We start from the raw sequence: 17,044 nt of genomic DNA on the forward strand, positions 1-17,044 counted from the left end.
GTATGTACCAATGGGTCCTAAAATTCTTAGTCCAGCCGCTTCCTTGGCTAAAGAGTCGGCAATGCGATTACCTCTACTCCTGTCGTGCCCTTTAACCCACCTCAGGATAATGTTATTATCTACCGAGGCTTTGGCTAAATCTTGGTGACACTCTAGTACTAGCCCTGAGGTTATACGTTGTCTGTTCAAGGCTAATAGGGCTTGTCTGCTATCAGTGCAGATTGTTATGTTTTTGCCAGAAATTCCTTTCTTAGTTAATTCTTTAGTGGCGATTGAGATACCAGCCACTTCTGTTTGGACCACGCTGGTATTTCTTCCAATTCCCCATTTAATACTTAGGCTTAGTGACCTGGAGTACACTCCACACCCTGAGCCTTCTTTGGATTTTGAGGTTAGGTTAGGTTAGGTTAGGTTAAAGACCCCATGCGCGTCCCACTGTCCTCCAACATTGCTCATAAGCTACGTATGTTCTTTTTGCCTTACTCTGTAGATGAGAGTTCCATGTTAGCTTCCTGTCGAGGATATTACCAAGGTATTTTACCTCTTCAGAGGAGTTTAGTTTGCTTTTGAAGATTTCGGGAGGTTTTAGGCCGTTAAACTTCTTATCCTGGTGAAAAGGACCATCTCAGTCTTACAGTGAGTGTTCCTTACACCATGTTTCTATTAATTTGAGCCCATCCTGTGCTCTATCGCACAGTGTGTTTACAAATTTGCCGGTCTGCAAGATAACTGTCATCTGCGTATGCAATTGTGTAGAATCCATTTTTGTTAAGGTGATTAATCAGGGTATCCAGAACTATGTTCCAGAGAAGGGGTGATAAGTCCCCTCCTTGTGGACATCCCCTCATGACCTCTCCTTTCACTGTGATGTCTTCTACATTAATACTTATTGCTCTAATAGAGAGCATCTTGAGTATTCATTCTCCTACTACCAAGGGTAGTGTTCTGCCCTTAAAAAAATCATTTTGGATCGAGAGCGATTTTTTGGTGTTTCCAGCAGAGATTTAATTCCTATGAAATTTTCCGCAATTTCTTTCTGCCTATCATTGGAGACATATTTCAGTATTTTTTCAAGGCTCTTAATATTTTGTCGAGGGTTGGTATTTCTTCCTAGAAATATAATGAATGCACTGTTTTGTAGTTCTGATCAACTAGCGCAGTTTTTCTTCCTGAAGATGGTTTTGGTGATTCCGCAGCTTCATTTCTTCTTTCATTCTTAAATTTGTATATCATTTTTTTGGAATTTCCCGCCATTTGCGAATACATTCCCATCAAAGTATCACCAGTAAACGGAGGATTTTGATGTATAAGAGCACATACATTAATTGTGATAATTTTTTCATCAACAGAAAGAGCACATTTACTCATTCATTTTACTGGAGAGAAAACTGAAGTAGCTATTTTAAATCACACACTAAGGGCTTTATCACTATCATTATTTTTTTCATGTAGATTCACATCCTTGAATATTTGCATATCATTGAGAAACACCTTGTGTAATCTAGTGAATGGATTTACAACTTCGAAATTTCGAATGAAAGTTGAAGTTCATTTTTTTTCGATTAGATGGAAAATGACAATGTGAAACTTACAAAAAATAAATTGTTTTATTCAAAATTTGAATTTTAAGTTATAATCCTTACAATACAATAAATTATAATAAATTAATAAAAAACAAATAGATCAAAGAAATTGGTTCACTACACAATATCAGACTTAATTCTACAACTTCACAACATCTTATATGAACACTACCCCAATAATCTATCCGTTTTTATAATTCTGAAGTACACCACCTAAAGTCCGTCTCTTTCAAGTGTACCTCAGGATTATATTCCACGCAGTAGCAGCATTTTCGCTCATTCAAAACTTTCAGAAATAGGTCTGGTTTCAAATACACACATCTCATTGAATCAGTATTATTATTGAATAAAGTAGTCCATTCCAAATTTGAAACTGGGAACTAACTCAATGCTGACTTAAATTTTTTTTCCATCACATTCACATAATGTACCTCTAAGACAAACAACAGTACTTTCAAATATTCTTCTTATTATTCTCGGTGGTGGCCTAAGCTGCTAGGGCAGGAGTCCAATTCAAAAATTTAACCTGTCCCTTAATACATGTTTGGTACCTCGCTTTGATTTTAATTTGTTTAATCAACAATACTTGTAGTACAATTTTTTGTATAGTGTTTCATTCTAAAAATGGCCTCTTATATTTCTCAAGTTTTCCATTTCCTGTATATAAAAGGAGAAGTAGAAAGCTACAGTTTATCCAGTGCATGACACCCTAGCAAAATACAAGCAAACAATAGGCCAAATTATGAAGAAGAAGAAAATTTGACGAAAGTTGCAGCATTAGTCTATTTAGAGTTAATTAGTCAACTCAATAAATTACCAAAATACTGTTGTCGCTGATCATCTCCACTTCAGAATTCAAAGTAACGTCCGATTCTAGATGAGAAACACGTGGAATATAAAGCAGCTCCTATTGAAATTTTTAAAATTAGTTTATATTTCCTTGAATTTAATTATGAATGTTCATAGGAGATAAACCGAAGGAGATCCATCCTAGGTTCATGAGGAATATACATTTTGCTTCTAACTGTATTCCAACATGAATTGGGAAAAATTACATATTCCACCTTCATAAACTAGGATTTGTGAGGAATCTAGAGAGCATGAAAAAAAATTTAACCTTTTTTTAAATCTTCTTTAACGTGTTCTTGAAAGACGTTCAAAAGAGTCGAAAATGCCACTAACCCCTTCCTAACACCTCATAGTTTTCGAATGCTCTAAATTCACTAATTTAAACTCATCATTCTTCCCGTTCTTTCACTTCGACGTCGGGCGACGTCTTATCATCCACTGGGAAGCTGTAAATCGGCTTGAACCCTCCTTCCAACTGCGGCTTGAAATTTTCGATGTCAAACTCGCTAGTGGTCGCGTAGGGCATGGTGGTGACCTCGAGCGCCTCTGTAGTTCTATTTTTATCCTTCACCACGACAGCCCAACCTTGGTACTGGGGCACGGCGCTGTCGGCGTTCACGCTGGCTTGGAACGGCGCCTGGAAGTCTTGCTGGGGATGCTTTCGGACGTCAGTGTCCACCCGGTGGTTCCCTGAAAAAATCGTTCAACAATAAACGATAGCAAGAAACTTCTGGTGAAATTCTGATTGCAGAACAGAATTGAGGATTTCAAGACAACTAATCCTAATCCTAAGATTACGCTTGATGTCAACCTGACAAGAAACTCACTTGGAGCCTTTATATTGACACTTCAAGTGATGAACTTGGGGAAATTGTTAATTCTTCTCCTAGCGCTAGAGGAATACCAGCATTACCTCAATACCCAATAGAACTGCCCTTCACCATCTAAAGCATAAACATTTCAACAAGCTACAACAGACATATAAGCTTTCATCAGCCTGAAGGTGAGGAATGGAAAGTTTCAATAAATTCGACTCTGCTAATTCTCTCCACAACAGGTTCAACATTCCCAAATAGGCCAAGATGAACCCCTCACTTTCCCACTTCAACCTTCTCGATCCGTCGAAATGAAAATTAGGATGTTTTGATAAGCAGAGGTTTTTAGTGCTGTTGAAGAAAAATCATGCATTTCCTGGTCGTGGACTATGCAGAGAGGGGGTCAAAACTTCTAATAATTTCAGAGGCTTTATCCAATACTATTTTGTCACTGCCACCCTGTTGTACAATCGTGGAACGGAGAATTTGGGATAAAAACTCCTTTGGAGTTGCATCATTTTTTTGTCTTACGTCGAGATGATACAGCTACTGCCCCTCCCTAGTCCACTTCACTGTATCAAAAGAATTGGGTATACAGGGTGTCCCTGGACTTCCTCTTTTCCTCTCGGGAATGTATAGATGGGGTCAAAATATCACCAGTACTTCATATAACTTTTTTTCCTAAAATCCTTCGTTACCAAGTAACGGGCCCTCGAAGTTACAAAATGAAAAATGTTTTTCTTTGATAACTTTTCAAGTGAATATTCAAAATCATCCAAATTCTGGTAATTGACTAAACAAATGAATTCCTTCGATGAGCTTTCATGCAGGAGTCAGTTGTTTTGCTACAAAGTCAGGAACGGACTAACCCCGATGGTCCACACCCCAAAACTTTGAAATGACAGATATTTTTCAATATTTTTCAACAAATTAAGGTTACTTGGACAATTTTATGAATAAAAGTACTCGTGTAGAAAGTCGATCGGAGCAACGAGTCTTGATAAAAATGTAGTGTCACTCGACGACATCAAACCCGCTCGTCCACCATTATTTGAAATGAATAATTATCAAAGCAGAAATAATAATGATAACGTTAATTCAACAACATTTATCCTGAGATGTCTACCATTATTCGAAAATATTAGTTTTTAAGGAAAATGGAAATGATAGGTAAAATGTTCATAACGAATTTTTATAATGCAAACACGTTTAACTAACGAAACTCAAGAGCCTCAAGAGCAAACAGAAATGAAAAATCCGCTACAGAAACTGCTCGATATGACCACCTTCTCTCTCTATACATTTTCTTAGTCTGCGAAGACACCCACTCTGTACTTGAAATAGCATTCCAGGGTCGTTTCGTATGGCTTCACAATGTAATGTTATTCTATTCAACAATGCATCTCTTGTGTGAATAGGTGTAGCGTAAACAAGGCTTTTTAGATGCCCCCACAGAAATAAATCCAATGGATTTAAATCCGGAGACCGCGATGGCCATGAATATGGCCCACCTCTACCAATCCATCTATTGTGGAAAATATCGTTCAGATGGTCACGCACAATCAAACTAAAATGAGGAGGAGCGCCATCATGCATAAACCACATATCTCTTCGGGTTTGCAATGGAACATGTTCCAAAAGTCCATTCAAATCGTTCTGAATGAACTCCAAATAACGTTCTCCATTCAATCGGTCCTGTTGAACGAATGGTCCTATAAGATGGTTTCCTATGATACCAGCCCAAACATTCACGTTGAATTTCCGTTGGTGTTTGGTTTGCAATATCCCATGGGGATTTTCTTCGGCCCATATATGGAGATTATGAGAGTTGATAACTCCATCTCTACTGAAACCTGCTTCATCAGTGAATAAAACTCGATTAATAAAAGTCATATCCTCTCTTTGCCTATCCATGAACCAATTGGCATATTCCAGTCGTGCTGGAAAATCCTGAGGTGTCATGGCATGTACCTTCTGGATGTGAAATGGGTGGAGCAGTTGTTCCCTAATTATTCTATGAATAGTGGACTTGGATGTATGGAACTGTTCTGATAGATTTCTGATGCTCATTGAAGGATCATCAGCGACGGCTTCCAAAATATTTTCCTCCAATACAACGGTACGTACAGTCCTAGGAGCGCCCTCACCACCTCGTTTTGGCAAAACTGTACCTACAATAATATCGAAATAAAACAACGTGCTCAAATTAATTATCAATTATTACATACATGTCTCCCTCAAGCTGCGATCGACACGCTCGAATGTTTCTCTTGACGGTACCGTTCGATTGGGAAAATGCTCGGAATACAGACGACGAGCTTCTGCAGCATTACAAAATGCTCGTCCATAAAATACATGCATATCTGCATATTCATTGAATGTAAACTGTTCGGCCATATCAAAAAAATTCAAAATATCCTATAGAATATTGACAATACAATGATAGTCATATGACAACGCACCACTCAACAAAACAAAATCGCATTCCAGTTTCTCATTTTTTATCAAAACTTTCTAAAAGGTTTTTTTGTCAACATCTGTGGAAGAAATGGAACATAATTATTCCCTGGATATTTTTCACCTGATCATGTGCAGCCGTTTTTGTAGTTCATTCGTTTGCTTTTTAATAGTATAGTAAATATTTTTTCCGATGTGCGTTTTTTTCAGCTAAATTTAGATTCGTGTTAAAGAATGTCTCCCATAAAATTATAATTATCAGTGAAACTCCTCAACAGTTTAGCTGTGAAGAAGAATTTGAAACATTCGAATGTTGAGTTTCATGAGATTCAGATAACTGATCAACACGAAACGTGATTATTCCACACGTATTATGTACATACAAAATATGGAATGAATTTGATATTTCATAGTAGAGTAGCTTGTTAGTTTAAAAACACCACGAATCTACAAAACTTGATATTTCTTTTGAAAAAATATCTGCTATCATAATTGTGACTTAAACTTCCATATAGGTACTGTACTTTTTGTTTACGACTTCATTTCAGCATACTTTGTATTATTCCTGTTATAAATGTTGTTGAATTAACGTTATCATTATTATTTCTGCTTTGATAATTATTCATTTCAAATAATGGTGGACGAGCGGGTTTGATGTCGTCGAGTAGAACTACATTTTCATCAAGACTCGTTGCTCCGATCGACTTTCTACACGAGTACTTTCATTCATAAAATTGTCCAAGTAACCTTATTTTGTTGAAAAATATTGAAAAATATCTGTCATTTCAAAGTTTTGGGGTGTGGACCATCGGGGGTAGTCCGTTCCTGACTTTGTATCAAAACAACTGACTCCTGCATGAAAGCTCATCGACGGAATTCATTTGTTTAGTCAATTACCAAAATTTGGATGATTTTGAATATTAACTTGAAAAGTTATCAAAGAAAAACATTTTTCATTTTGTAACTTCGAGGGCCCGTAACTTGGTTACGAAGACTTTTAGGAAAAAAAGTTATATGAAGTACTGGTGATATTTTGACCCCATCTATACATTCCCGAGAGGAAAAGAGGAAGTCCAGGGACACCCTGTATATCTCCCTGGTATCCAGGTGCAGGATGTCGCCGTCTACGAGCTGCATATCCTCTCCATTGATATAAACCATTACACTTTTGTATATCCCGAATTCTACACCGACATCATGCATGTACTCTTCCACCACACTTGAGGATGACAAAGATCTCTCATAAAGTTTAAGGTCATATATATAAAACAAAAGGGTTATCTCATGCCTCCGGGTTTCTGGGGAACAGTTAAACACTCAAGGTTTTCTGAGGGCAGCGACAAAAATGCAATAGTGATATGCAGTAAAAACGGGGGTGAGTTGAGAGAATCGCTTTGAATTACCCCCCTTCTGAAAGTGACCCTCTCTGTTTGGACTCTTACTTGACCAGATGTTATGGTGAAGAGAGTCCTCCACAGTGGTATCAGTTGTTCAAAATATTTGGTACTGCAAGTGCTCCAATAATCAGAACAACTATCTTGACACAGTGGTCTGGATAGAGTCGGCGGAGTTCGAGGAAAGAATATCGATAATTTATCTGTTTTTCCTCTTCATTTCAGACGATATTCGTCTCGCCAGAAGATGAAAACTCCCCGATAAATATCGTCTTGCTCTGGGGGTCGTGAAGGCTTATTAGCTTGCCTGAGCCTAAGGGTTGTTTCAATAAATTTTGCTCTTCTCGTTCCCCACAACGGATTCAATATCCTCCGGAGCATAAGGCAACACCAGTGTCCCGTCAATACCGTACCGTAGGTGGATATAGGCTGATACCGTAAGTATTGCACATGCTAACAGCAAGTGCATTAGAGTATCAGACGCCTCGCGGCAGACCCCTTAACCTTGTTACAGGAGCCTCTATATTCATCACGCGGCGACCAGGATAGCTCGAGATGTTGAAGACACCATTTCGACAGGCCATGATATATCCCTTAGTTTCAGACTTCAGCCCACTCGATCTGAGTTAAGCGAAGGTCAAGCACTTCGATGAGCCTAGGTCTTCAATGTTGTTGAAGAAGACCCCATGCATTGGCTTATCCTTGTATTGCCGCAGGAGTGAAGTGATCTCTGCGGCTTTCATATGGGCATCTTGCTGAAAGGGTTCCAACTCGGCGACAGAGTTGAGATCGCCTCGTTCAGTGTCAAGAACTGAGCCAAGTTCAGCAGCCACTCAGGCAGCTGCCCTAAAGATGAATGCTCCAATTCCCGCTCTCTCATGGTCGTAGACTATTCAGAGAAGGGGGTCCGACCTGTCATGTAGTCCACGTTCCATGTAGAGAAGGGGGTCCTGCCACGTTCCATGCAGAGAAGGGGGACCTGTCATGTAGCCACTCCAAACTCATAAGTCCACGGCTCCCTGTCGGAGGAATTACAACTGTGAATCGAACGATTTGGGATTTACACTAATATGAAGATGAATAATTTTTCGGGTTTCTACGTCGACTGGATGCAGTTTCTCCCGAGTTCATTTCACGGCTCCAAACGAGTGGAATAAGATTGGAACTGCAAGCATATTCGTTGCAGCAACTTTGTTCTTCCCGACAGTTCCGATGACCAGATCTGTCGGAGTTTATGCTCATACTTGCCGCGGAGAGAGTTCTTTACATAATTATCATTATAATAATTATTATAATTACCGTCGTCCAGTCGATGAACGCTATCCACGCTCCCCACTGATCCTTGCTGTGCATGCGTATGCATGCTAGCGCTGACGGTGAAGACTTTGTTGCCGCTGCCCGTCGGGTGTTCCGCCCCCAAACGTATTTCTGGAATCACTGGGCTGCCATAGTTGGGCATTGAATACTTGTCCGCGTTGAGGTTGGGCTCCGTCGGAGTGTGAGCCACCGCGATCGGCTTCTCCGTGTACGTCTTCAATGTCGCCGATATGTGGTTTGGGGCATGCACCTTTTGCCCCGTCACAATCCTCGACTCTACGTCCCCGATGGTGTTCCACTGGTTGTTGGAGAAATAATCCGGCTCCTCCAGGTCATTCCCATTCTTCGAGGGCGTTTCAGGAATCGCCGGGTGGTTCACACCTGGATCAGGACGTTCCAGGGGGTAGGGAAAGTCGGATCTGACCGGAAAGTTCTGCGGTCTGGGGTGGGGCTTCAGAATCGGAGCGTCGTGCCTGTCCTTGGGATCAAACAGTGGGTTCTGGTCATACTTGAAGTCGGTGTTTATTTTTGATGGGGGTAGGGGAGGTTCAGCTCTCGTACCAATCACCACGCTCTCCTTCTTGTTGTTTTCGATGACGTCCATTTTGATGGGAGGGGTATTGACGGGGTACACCTTGTAAATGGTCTTCTCGGTATTTCCAACCAGGGTATCTTCTGAGGGGATGTTGACAACCTGTTGAAAAAGATAACCTGTGAGAATTCTTGTTTGATATGAATAGTTTGAATTTAAAATCTAAAAGAGAAGGGGAGGAACATATTGTTTGCACACTGGATTTTACCGAAACAAGAGGAAGATCAAAACCGATCTTCCTCTTGGTGATTGAAACACATGTCGAGGTGTTAAAATAACGGTTTGGTGTTGGGAAAAACTTCAGTAATATTGAAGACTTTATATTTGGAATTTTGTTGAAGAGATATTGGATCACGTAGTTGTGATTGAATAATTGTGACGAATATTCATTCCCTTACTTTTTCTTGCTTAACAGAAATATACATTTGGGAATCTGGTTTGAAGGGATAGTGACGTCACAGTCATGTTTCAAACTTCCATTTTCCTTCGAAATTTAAAAACTTAGATGTCACTTTCTGATGAATGAAACATATAATAATTGAGCTCAGGCTTCGACAGCCTGAGCTCAATGAACTGCGCAACCCGATTACCCCGGATGACATTCGAAGAGCCCTTGTGGGTTCCAAGAACTTTGCTGCTCCAGGGTCAGATGGGCTAAACACTCATTCGTGGAAAAAACTACCAAGCACACACCGCCATCTGGCCAGAGTTTTCAACTCATGGCTGGACGGAGAGCAGCCGATTCCGGATTGGATTGTCGAGGGGCGGACCGTTCTTATCCTCAAAAGCGGAGATTTGCCGATTCCTAAGAATTACAGACCGATAACATGCTTGAATTCGTGTTATAATTTGTTTACAAGCATCTTATACACACGAATAGTCACCGCAGTTGACCGAGTTTTCGAACGGATATATGAGCAGAGAGGGTCGAAGAGAGGAGTTGCCGGATGTAAAGAGAACCTGATCATCGATACATGTGTAACGCAGGACTCTATACAATATAAGCGCAACCTCTCTATGGCCTGGATCGATTACCGTAAAGGATGCATTGAACAACTGATACCACTTTGGTGAACTCGCTTCACCATTACATCCGGTCAAGTCAGAGTCCAAACTGGCTGGCTCACTTTCAGAAGGGGTGTATTTCAGGGCGATTCCCTCAGTCCCCTTCTCTTCTGCATCTCACTATTGCCATTATCCGTTCCGCTCAGAAAAACTCAAGGGAATAACTGTGGCACCCCCGGAAACCGGAGGCACAAGGTCACCCATTTGTTTCATATGGATGATCTTAAACTGTATACCTCTAGAGAGAAGGATCTCCATCAGTCCTTGAGGGTGGTGGAAGAGTACACGCATGCTATCGGTATGAAATTCGGGATAGACAAATGTGCAAAGGTCCATCTCAAAAGAGTACGATGCGGGGACTACGGAGAGGATGTGCAGCTCGTAAATGGAAGCATCCTACACCACTTACCCTACGGTGTGGGGAGTGGTCATTGGTTGATAATGCTGGCGCGCCCTCCCGAATGTATCAGGGCTTCGGGGGATAGGGCCTGACCAGCGCACACTATGATGATAGAGCCTTAGAACCCCGCAGACTCTATCCGGACTGGACTGGACGAAATGGTTGTTCTGATTATTGACGTCCTTGGTGAAATGAAGCCCTCTCCACTCTCGAATCTCAAAATCATGCCGGCTTGCATCAATAAGGCAGAAATCTTAGCCGGACGAAGGCAAAGGCTGTCATTTTTGGCTTACAGCGCTTACTCAGGGTACATGTTTCTCGGACCCAATGATCACTCACCACACGGTATCATAATGCATCGGTGCTTTGAAGACTAGGAGCTGACCAGCGCAAACTTAGGACAATAATAAAAATGTATAACGGTTCACTCGAAACCTCTGAATTGATTAATAAGAACTTGTACTACCTGCGTCACCAATCCGCTATCTTCCGGCTTCTCAACTTTTTTCGACTGGATCATCTGCAGAGTTTCCACCTCCACGTCGTCATCCCCATTTCTTCTGTTCGCGATCCTCACCTGGGGTGGCCCTTTGTAAAACCCGAAAGGATCTTGCCCCGAGATCGGTTTTCTAGGCCCCTCGTTCATAATTCTGTCTTCTGCTATCGGAACGTCGTCCAAACTCTGTCTTGGCGGTAACACGTTTTTCCTCAAGCCATGAGGGTTCTTGTGGGTCAGAAATAATGGTGGAGGTGGTGGAGGAGGCTGCATCTTTTCGAAAAACCCGATGGGTCTGTTGGAAGGTCTCTCCAGCAACGGCTGTCTGTTCAATCTACGAAACAATATAATGAAGAATCAACAAAAAATTCACAGAATATTACTTTATATGCAGTCAATTGTCCACAGTAGAGTCTGAAAAGCTAACAAAAACCAAAATGTTCGTCTAAGAAATATGTTGATCCATTTCCCAACAAAACATAACATTTGATCAATTAGTTGGATCACCAAACCTTTCACTCAATTAAAATCTTATTGTAATTCAACAAACCTTTTGTCGTAGAACATTCCAGGCGGCTTATTCATGTTCGGCCTGAACTGCGGCAAGATATTTGGCAAATTGTCGATCCTTTTGTAGGCTATATCAGCTGGAGGTCGTGGTGGACGGTTGTACTCTGGCTTGCCGCTGTAGAAGTGCCCCGGTCTCGGGTCCCACGGAGGTCTCACAGGTCTCAACTCAGGCCTAGGTACAGGAGCTATCTCCGTCTCACGCGGCGGAGTTAAGTCGCTCGGCAGCTGGTGATACATAGGCTTCGAACTGAGCTGCAACACCTCACGGTTCGGATCTGCAGGAGGAGGTACCAGATCCGGAAACTCGGGCTGCTTCTCGTCGGGGAAAACAATTTTATTTCCTGTGCTGCTTTGGGGGAACTCGACCGGGTTGTTAGTCTCCAGTTTCTCGTCGACAACCTGGCCGGGTACTTGGCTAACTGGAACTCCGATTGCCAGGGAAGCCTCGGAGTGTTTTAAGGGCTGGATGGTCACAGCGCTGCCTACGATTTCGGGGCGAGTCTTCACTGGGTTGATGAGCTGGAAACTAGCCTCAGGTTCGACTTCGATCTTATCGTTGTAGATGGCTGGCTGACCGTACAGTGGGCGGAAGGGGTTCCTATCGTACGCACTCTCCTTCTGGGGACTGCTACTTTCGTACTGGCCTCCATCGACGTTCTGCTGGTTCCCGACTACGAACGACACGATGTCCTGGTCGTGGGCTATGTGGACATTGGTAGTACTGGGAGGTGTAGGTGCTTTTTCAAAGGGCCTTGGCTGTACCCTCTCGCTGTTGAGTTTTTCCCTGAGGTTCTGTGTAGCAACGATGATGGGGTCTCGGTGGAAGTGTTCGTGGACGAGATTCGTAACATGGTTCCGGCTGGGCGTTGTCAAGTGGTTGTCACCCAGAGGTAGAGAAGTCACCCTCACCGTAGCAAAAGTGCTAGAGGTCTGGCTGGGAGGGGTGGTAATCGAGATCGGAGTCGTAATTGATATCGGGGTCGTAATTGTGATTGGAGTGGTTGGTTTCTCTTCAGACTGGTCGTGGAGGTTTGTGTTTTTATCCGAAGTTGAAGTTTCAGAACTAGTGTTTGTGAGAGATTCAGAAATGTTGGTTTGTAAAGGTTCTATACTCAAGTCGTCATCGACACTAACGAGAGGGTTCGTTTGGACGGCTACATTGTCTTCGTACTTTTCGATGTCATAATCTTCATACTCGTAGTTCGATTCTATTCCCATGCTGGTACCTGATAAATAAGAGAATCGTTAATGTATACAGAATGCATTTTGACAAGTTTCAACAGTACATTCTTAGACGCTCGATCAATATTATAAGAAATTTGTTTGCCTATTTTTGCCTTTTGGATAAAGCATATACGTAGGTAAAATCTGAGTATATTAAAACATGATCACAGTAATCGATGACGTTGACACCCAATTAAAAAGTTGTTTCATAATAATTGGTGGTTTATGACGTTTCTAAAATAATGTCTTCAAAATGAATCCGTGAAACTTTGGATTGCTAATTATTCTGTAATAAATACACAACGCATTTCAACTATGTCAGAGCAATATTCCATTCCCCAGCAACTTCTAATGATCAATGCAGCTATTCCATGAAGTAGTATGATAACCTACTGAGAGATCACTACAGACACTTTTCAAAAAAACAGATCTATCCAAATGTTGATCTGCAAGCTTATGCAGATGACCTTGTCAACCTGGCAAGGTCCACGTCGGAAAGGGTAGCTTGTAATATCCTCCAAAGCGCGTTGGACGTTGTTCACAGTTGATGCCTGAAGGAGCAGATGTCTGTCAACCCCAGCAAAACTGTGTTGATCCCCTTCACCAAGAGGAGAAAATTGGACGATCTAACGCCACTTTCCTCAATGGTGAGGTCATTCCATTTGGAACGGAGGTGAAATATCTTGGCATTGTCCTTGATAAAAAACTCACCTGGAACGCCCATTTGTAAAAAGTTTTACATGTCTCTATAGACATGTAGAAGAATTTGTGGTGAAACTTGGGGTTTAGGTCCCAAACAAATCCACTGGATTTAAGTATGTGATGATCATTAGACCAATGATCACTTATGGTGCAATCGCCTGATGGCCGAAAGCTTTATAAAAAACGGCCCAAGCGAAGCTCTCTGGCTTACAGAGACAGGCTTGTCTTGCTATCAGTACCACACCGTCAGCGGCCATGGAGATCCTCCTGGATCTACCTCCTCTCCACATTTTTCTGGAGAGAGAGGCTAGATGGACTGCATACAGCATACAGTCGAATAGACCCACTTACTTTAGTCCCAACCTAACCTAACCTATCTATCCAAATGACTGAATAGAGGTTCATAATAATTACCTGAGAGGACGTTTGGGCCACCATGAGAGTTGTGGAACTGGTTACTCAGTGTGGTTGTCGTTCTAGTACTAGTTGTCGCTCTAGTACTTGTTGTCGCAGTGGTTGTTGTAGTACTCGCCACCGGTTTCTCTGTCTTAGGGTACTTATTGTACTTATTAGAAGGTAAGTTTCCGAACAAAGAAGGCGTTATCGAGGTAGTAGACTTCACGGGAGCCACTGTTTCGTCATACTCCCCAAAGAGCTGCTCGAACAAGCTCATGGCCTTCTTCGTTGTCGTAGTCGGAGCTGTTTTGGTCGTCAAATAAACCTGGTTAACGTTTTCGGTAGTCAAATACACCTCGCTCGAGCTGGGTTTCTTTCCAGCCTCAGCAGGCACGTCGTAGTAATCCTCAAAGTCCTCCATGAAGTTCGGATGCCCCATTCCGCTGTTCAAGAGATTAGTCGCTTCGCTCGTCGGGTAGATCTTCGTCGTAGGCTTAGGAGTTGTAGTCGTGGTGGTAGTTGTGCCCCTGGTGGTCGTTTGCACGGGGCTGAAGTACTGGCTGGTGGTGTAGTAAGTGGGACTCATAATCGGCTTCTTGGTCGTGGTTTTCGAGTTGTAGTCTTTGTGGTTGTGGAACTTGCTAACGCTTCCTTGGATTTTAGTGCTAGCGTACGAGTTGGATACCAACGGGTAGACGTACTTGGCGGAGTTGTACTTCACCGGTAGGTTGAGGAAGTCGTGGAAGTTCGTAGTCAACTGGTTGACGTCACTCGGTCGGTGGCTGCCCAGGCTTCCGTCTTTTCTGTCGATGTTTGCTTTGTCATAGATGTTCTCGCTGGGTTCTTCGTCTATGTAGTCGTACAGGTCGTCGTCCAGTTTAGGTGAGGGGGATTTTTGGCTGAAGTCTATTTTGCCGGTGAGCGGATCTTTCTCTACGTAGAAAGGTTTGCCGTGGTTAAATATGTTTTCAGGTAAGTTGTATCCGGGAGGACTAGTGGCGAGGGGTCCGGTATTTCCTCGGACTTGGACTTAGGCGGGTCACGTTCCTGGAAAATGACATTCTGGTGAGCGATGCGATTTAATAAGGATAGCGACTTTTCAGGAATTGAATGAAAGTTTTTGATAGAGTAACTGACCCAGTAATGGACACTGTACCAGTAATGGACACTTTTTTCATGAAACTTGCAAAAATAAGAAATATACCACATATATTACAACTCTGTTCTTGGCTGGATGTTCCATAGGACTTTGGCCAATATCCACTTCCAAATTATGTGACCAACTTCACGCGTCTGCCAAATATCAGAAAATATTGTTGAATGGTGGATGATAAACAGCTGGCTGATTTGTGTTTCTTTACCTGTTACTCTGTGCTACTTTTCAGTTCCAAGAGAATTCAACTATATCTTTTCAAGCCAGGTGAGTTCCAAATGTAAGAAAATATAGATAGGTTATGTAAATATGAAAATATTTGTATTTAAAACATGTTTTGAGTTTTGGAAAGGGGGTGACCACTACTAACACACATTATAACTTGGAGAGTCAGTTTTGATCATAGGGGTGACCATTTCTAATCCACTATATTTTAGTATTGGTCACCTTTGATGGTCACCTACTTATTGAAAGTCACTAATATAGTTCAAGATTTTCACTATAAAACTGGGGAAAGTTTATGGTAAAAACCTTACATTGAACTGTATTGGTAATTTTGAGCTGCTTCTCTATTTCTTTAAACGTAACTGAAATGGCTCAAGACCTATAACTAGGACGTAACTAGACTCCTTCATTTGTAACTTTTGGATTGAGTTTGAGAATAGAGTGATGAGGATTGGGTTCTTGGTATAGTCTTGAGCTGTAGAACCCCCCTGTTATTACAGTGTTATTAGGTAGTCAACAATAGAAAACACATTAACATTTCCTTTTGGGGAGTCTATAATTCACTTAACTAGTGAATGAACAATAATAAGTTATTGAATTACTCGTTATAATGAGTGATTTTTGCTGGTATCTTTTTGGCAACACTGTTGTTGACAGATCACGCGTGAATCGTGTCTTGCGTCATTGTCAAACTTGTTCAGTTTGGTCTATAATTTAACCATGAATCGACTTACGAATGAACAACGCTTGCAAATTATTGAATTTTTTTATCAAAATTCATGCTCGGTGAAGAAAATGCATCGTGCACTTCTCCCTATTTATGGGCAGTTTCGTCGGTCTACTGAGAGAGCTATTCGGAAGCTTGTGACTAAATTTCGAACCCAGTTTACATTATTGGGCATTAAACCACCAACACGCACACGTAGAGTGAGGACCGAAGAAAATATTGCGGCTGTATCCGCCAGTGTTCGTGATGACCGTGAAATGTCGATTCGCCGCCGTTCGCAGCAGTTGGGCCTCTGTTACTCCACTACGTGGAAAATTTTGCGAAAGGATTTGGGTGTAAAACCTTATAAGATACAGCTGGTGCAAGAATTGAAGCCACACGACCTCCCACAACGTCTAACATTTGATGAATGGGCGCTGGCAAAGTTGGAGGAAGATCCACATTTTTATCGAAAAATTGTGTTCAGCGACAAGGCTCATTTCTGGTTGAATGGATACGTTAACAAGCAAAATTGCCGCAGCTGGAGTGAAGACCAGCCACAAGCATTGCAAGAGCTACCGAAGCATCCCGAAAAAGTCACTGTTTGGTGTGGATTAATTTATGGGTCGGTAGCATCATCGGGCCGTACTTCTTCAAAGACGACAATGACCGATCGATATGTTAGAGAGAGTGTGCCAAAATTGGACTTTGCGAATGAGCCGTCTATAGCGGAGCAGCGGACATTTGCATGAAATCATCTTCAAACATTAAATAATATTGATCGTTCTATCGATTTCAATAAAGATTTCATCATTTTTTTTCAAATTTTTGGTGTTGTTTTGAGAATCAAATCCTATACCTTTTAAAAAATCACCCACTAGTATTCAGATGGTGTTGAAATAAAATAAAACAAAACAGTTAAAAAACTTTAGTTGAAGCCGAAGCTATTACTGAGTGTACTGAAACGAATAAAAAACAACGAATTACTCATAGAAGAAAATTAATGATAGTAAAAAATAAAAAATGTTTTCTACCTAAAGAATATAATGTTTATGTTTATTATTCTCAGAAACAAGACGTTTATATACAGCGAGTGGCTA

At 41.6% G+C, this 17,044-nt stretch overlaps 1 protein-coding gene across 1 annotated transcript; it reads right to left on the minus strand.

The window, feature by feature from the left end:
* Window positions 1–1,587: 1,587 nt before the first annotated feature.
* On the minus strand, window positions 1,588–15,429 carry LOC111504642 (uncharacterized). The gene is made up of 6 exons (XM_074186562.1): window positions 15,384–15,429; window positions 13,879–14,889; window positions 11,519–12,764; window positions 10,939–11,302; window positions 8,398–9,109; window positions 1,588–3,122 (listed from the first exon to the last, which is right to left on the minus strand). Exons 1-6 carry the CDS (start codon window positions 15,427–15,429, stop codon window positions 2,821–2,823), a joined length of 3,681 nt encoding a protein of 1,226 aa, XP_074042663.1. The 3' UTR covers window positions 1,588–2,820.
* Window positions 15,430–17,044: the final 1,615 nt, after the last annotated feature.

This window comes from Leptinotarsa decemlineata, unplaced genomic scaffold, assembly GCF_025532065.1.
Source record: "Leptinotarsa decemlineata unplaced genomic scaffold, Ldec_3_MD MMD2_P_RNA_scaffold_2, whole genome shotgun sequence".
NCBI classification, from domain to species: domain Eukaryota; kingdom Metazoa; phylum Arthropoda; class Insecta; order Coleoptera; family Chrysomelidae; genus Leptinotarsa; species Leptinotarsa decemlineata.

What these genes read in the sequence shown, in the direction of transcription:
- LOC111504642 (XM_074186562.1), bottom strand. Translation starts at nt 15,429, where the DNA reads ATGGTCACCCCTATGATCAAAACTGACTCTCCAAGTTATAATGTGT. An exon ending in CTCTCCAAGTTATAATGTGT is followed by an intron (nt 14,890 to 15,383) that starts GTTAGTAGTGGT and finishes GACCCGCCTAAG; the next exon opens with TCCAAGTCCGAGGAAATACC. An exon ending in GGAATGTTCTACGACAAAAG is followed by an intron (nt 11,303 to 11,518) that starts GTTTGTTGAATT and finishes ATTGTTTCGTAG; the next exon opens with ATTGAACAGACAGCCGTTGC.